Consider the following 3,539-nt stretch of genomic DNA (forward strand, 5'->3'; position numbering starts at 1 on the left):
TAACTAATTATATACTATATATATATATATATATATATATATTTGAAAATAATTTTGTTGGATTATCAAAATAATTATGAATTTCCTACGTAAATATTTTAATGATTTAATAGAATTATTTTCAAATTTATAATATGTATGTATATCTACCTAAATTTTTAGATACCCCCAACAAAAAAATGCAAGTATTAATTTAAGTTAAATCCAATTTAAAGCAAAATCAAAAAATTATAAAAAATCGGTCTAATTTTGGACGTTGCGGATTACTTATGGACTACTAAGGCATTCCCGATGCTGACGTCGTGCATAGTTCGTGTCAATTAAGCGATTAGTATAAACTAGGCCGCTTTCCCGAGTGGCCGAGGCCGTTGCGAGATTACTGTGCCGCGATTTTGCAATCATTTCGCACGTTGCATGTGCACGTTACCGCGATCGAGTGCAATGGAAAGAATCTCAACTAGGATTCTTATCTGCCGATCGCAAAATTCGATTATCATAATGCCCATATTAAATTGTATAGAGACTGAGATTGAATTTAATCAATTAATATATAATCAGAAGAAAGAAAATCAATATGAAATTAATTTAATGAATTTTGCTTTAATTGAATTCTCAATCTTAATTTCAATCTCAATCTTTAGAGTAAGAATGCAAGAATTTGCATTTTTTCGCATTTGGCTGTTTTTATTACCGTTTATATCGCGAAATTCACTATCTCGCTTCATCATCATGAACATAATCAACATCTTGCACGTGGAGCATGAGATCTGCGTATTTTCTTTTTTTCCCGGACTTCTGACATTTACAATCTTCTCCGTTTAACTGACATTTGCATTCATCATTCATGCTCACTTCTCATTATTATTACGAATTTCCGCTTGGAATCAATTGGCAATAGGCTTGTTTTTTTATCTGAACTTCTTGCTTGATTTATCTTCCTTTTTCTCTATGGAGAAGAAAGGAAGAAAAATGAATTGTGTACGGAAAATTTTGTTGAAGTATTTAAAAATTTAACTAGACAGATCTGAAAATAATTTCGTTGAATTAAAATCATCAAGATAATTACGTAAAAATCTTAAGCAAGGAGAGGTTCACTTGTACACTGTAGTAATTGTCCACTGCTCATCAAAGCGACTATTACGTGGGGAATTAAAAAAATTTTTTCCTAGCGTTGTAATGGACTTGTGCACAATTGGCTTGTGTGCGATTGATACTCTCTCAAGCATGATGACAATACAAACCCTGACACTTTAGCAACCAGCTTGAGCATAGACAGGAACGGACGTACAATAGAATGATCTGCAAATTGAGCGGAAGTGTTTGTAATTATATATGTTGAAGGTGGTAATACAAGTCAGCTTGCTGTGATTAATTATCAATGGTTGCGTTTAGCAGAAAAAGTTATAAAATTCTTAAATATGATTGATTTATACATTTATAGATCCAATGAGGAACTAAAGGCAAGACCAATCATATTAAAAAGTTTTACAACAGTTGCAAAGCTACTTTTTCTGCTAAACGCAGCCATTGATAATGCAATGAAAAAAGTATCTTTTTAAATATCGTTTTTAAGACATATTAAATTCTTATCATCTCGTTATTTGTTGCAGTAGCGATAGCTCGATCTCGAGGAACAGCAATCGCTCTGAGAGCAGCGGTTACTGCGGTAGACGTCCTTCGACCTTCGCATCCAGGTAACTCGATTATTGTTTATTAAAATATCGCAGACTTCGAATTTATGAATTCTTTTCTCTTCTTTTTGTCTCTGCAAGACAAACTGTGCAGATTTGTGTAAAGACTATCAAAATCGGAGAAGGATAAAATACGGTTGCAATATGAATTTAAGTATTAGATTGAAATTAATTGAAATTAATTTGCCATTAATTGTATATAACTCCCGGATTGAATGAATGGAGCGTATAAAACGTGACATAGAACCATTTAATAACGTGGCTATTTAGGGCACTGCGACACGAGCGGATTTATCGCTTTGAATAACAATCTCCTGGCAATTCGGTCGACCAGATTGCAAATAGCTGAATGTATTTAACGCAGCTGATTTACAGAAATATATTATCATTGTGTGATTTCTTTAAACTGAGGCTGCATTCCGTTGCACGCATAATGCGCTTAAGGTGTTATTTTGTACCTAGTTGTTGTTCGTAGAATAACAAAGATAAAATAATAGTTGTAAATTGTTCAATTCCATTTGTGGATAATTAACGACATATTGAGTAAAAGTAATGATTGATTAATAGCGAAAATGATAAAAAATAATTCAAATTAGACATAATTTGATATTATGAATTTAATAATCGAATAGAAAATCGAATAGAAGAAATCAAACAGAAGCATAAACGAAACTTCCAGTAGGAGGCAAAAATTAAATTAATGAAATATAAAAGTTTATTAGATATAAAAGTCTCTTTTATCCTTTTAAAAGTTCTTTCTTTCCTTACATTTGATTTGATTCCAATTTTTATCTTCGCACCAGAGTTCTCTATCCGCCGATTCTTCTGGCAAAGATGACTAGCAATCACATACGCATCATTCTCTCATCGTCATCGTGTAATTGCATTACATACATATGTAAATAATTGCATTACATATATATGTAAATATGTAAATAAATATATATGTAAGTTAAAGTCAGTTATAGAGCGAGATCAACGCAGCAGTGACGCTCATAAACAACGACGCACGTGTTGCGGCACGTGCCATCTAAGTATTCGTCAGTCACTCCCGCATATTGTTGCGTAATAGATAATAAAGAGAGATTAGGCGCGGTTATAATAAGTGAATATTGATCTCAAAACTCACGGTCGATCGGATGATTAAATTCCACAAAAAGCTTATCATATAACTGTTATTACGTAATTTCGCTTGCTTGACAAATGATATCTAAAATAGAATTTCGAGAAACACAATTTCAAGGAAGAAATTTAGATTTAATAGCTTATATTTTTTTAATTAAAAATTTCCGTGAAAATATTCCGCCATGAAAAGATTCTAATTAATACCGAATGTATAATTAAAAGTTTTAGAATAATCGTATCATACGTTGCCTTATTAATGAAAACTTCGATAGAAAACTAGTCGTCGGGGGAAAACGTATGCGATCAATCGTGTTCATTTAAAGCACGTTGCAGTCGCGTAATTATCTCACGTTGCACGTTTTATTTTTGTATGGCTTGTGATTCTTGTAAATATGAAAAGCGAATATCATTTACAGGCATTTATAATTATTATAAGGCACTTTTTCAAGTTGCTAGTTAATACGGTCCATATACGTTGTTATTAACTTAACTATAAAATTCCTACTTAAGATTGACGTAATGAAATTTGTAAAAATATATTAGCACTAGTATATTTTTTTTAAATAATTAAATGAAATAAAATTATATTAATAATACAAAATATATTAATAATATAAAATATTTGGATTATATTATACTATATATATATATATATATATATATATATATATATATATATATGTTGTTATTATTATTATATAAGTAATATTAATTAATTAATAT

The 3,539-nt window shown here is 30.5% G+C and overlaps 1 protein-coding gene across 1 annotated transcript in view; it reads left to right on the forward strand.

Moving 5' to 3' along the window:
- LOC105621270 (period circadian protein-like) overlaps positions 1-3,539 on the forward strand; it is a 34,944-nt gene that overhangs the window by 9,864 nt on the left and 21,541 nt on the right. The window contains exon 2 of the mRNA XM_012202740.1: positions 1,611-1,694. Within this exon, the coding sequence (XP_012058130.1) occupies positions 1,611-1,694 (84 nt within the window). The remainder of the gene's footprint in view (positions 1-1,610; positions 1,695-3,539) is intronic.

Source organism: Atta cephalotes (genome assembly GCF_000143395.1).
Source record: "Atta cephalotes unplaced genomic scaffold scaffold00032, whole genome shotgun sequence".
NCBI classification, from domain to species: Eukaryota; Metazoa; Arthropoda; class Insecta; order Hymenoptera; family Formicidae; genus Atta; species Atta cephalotes.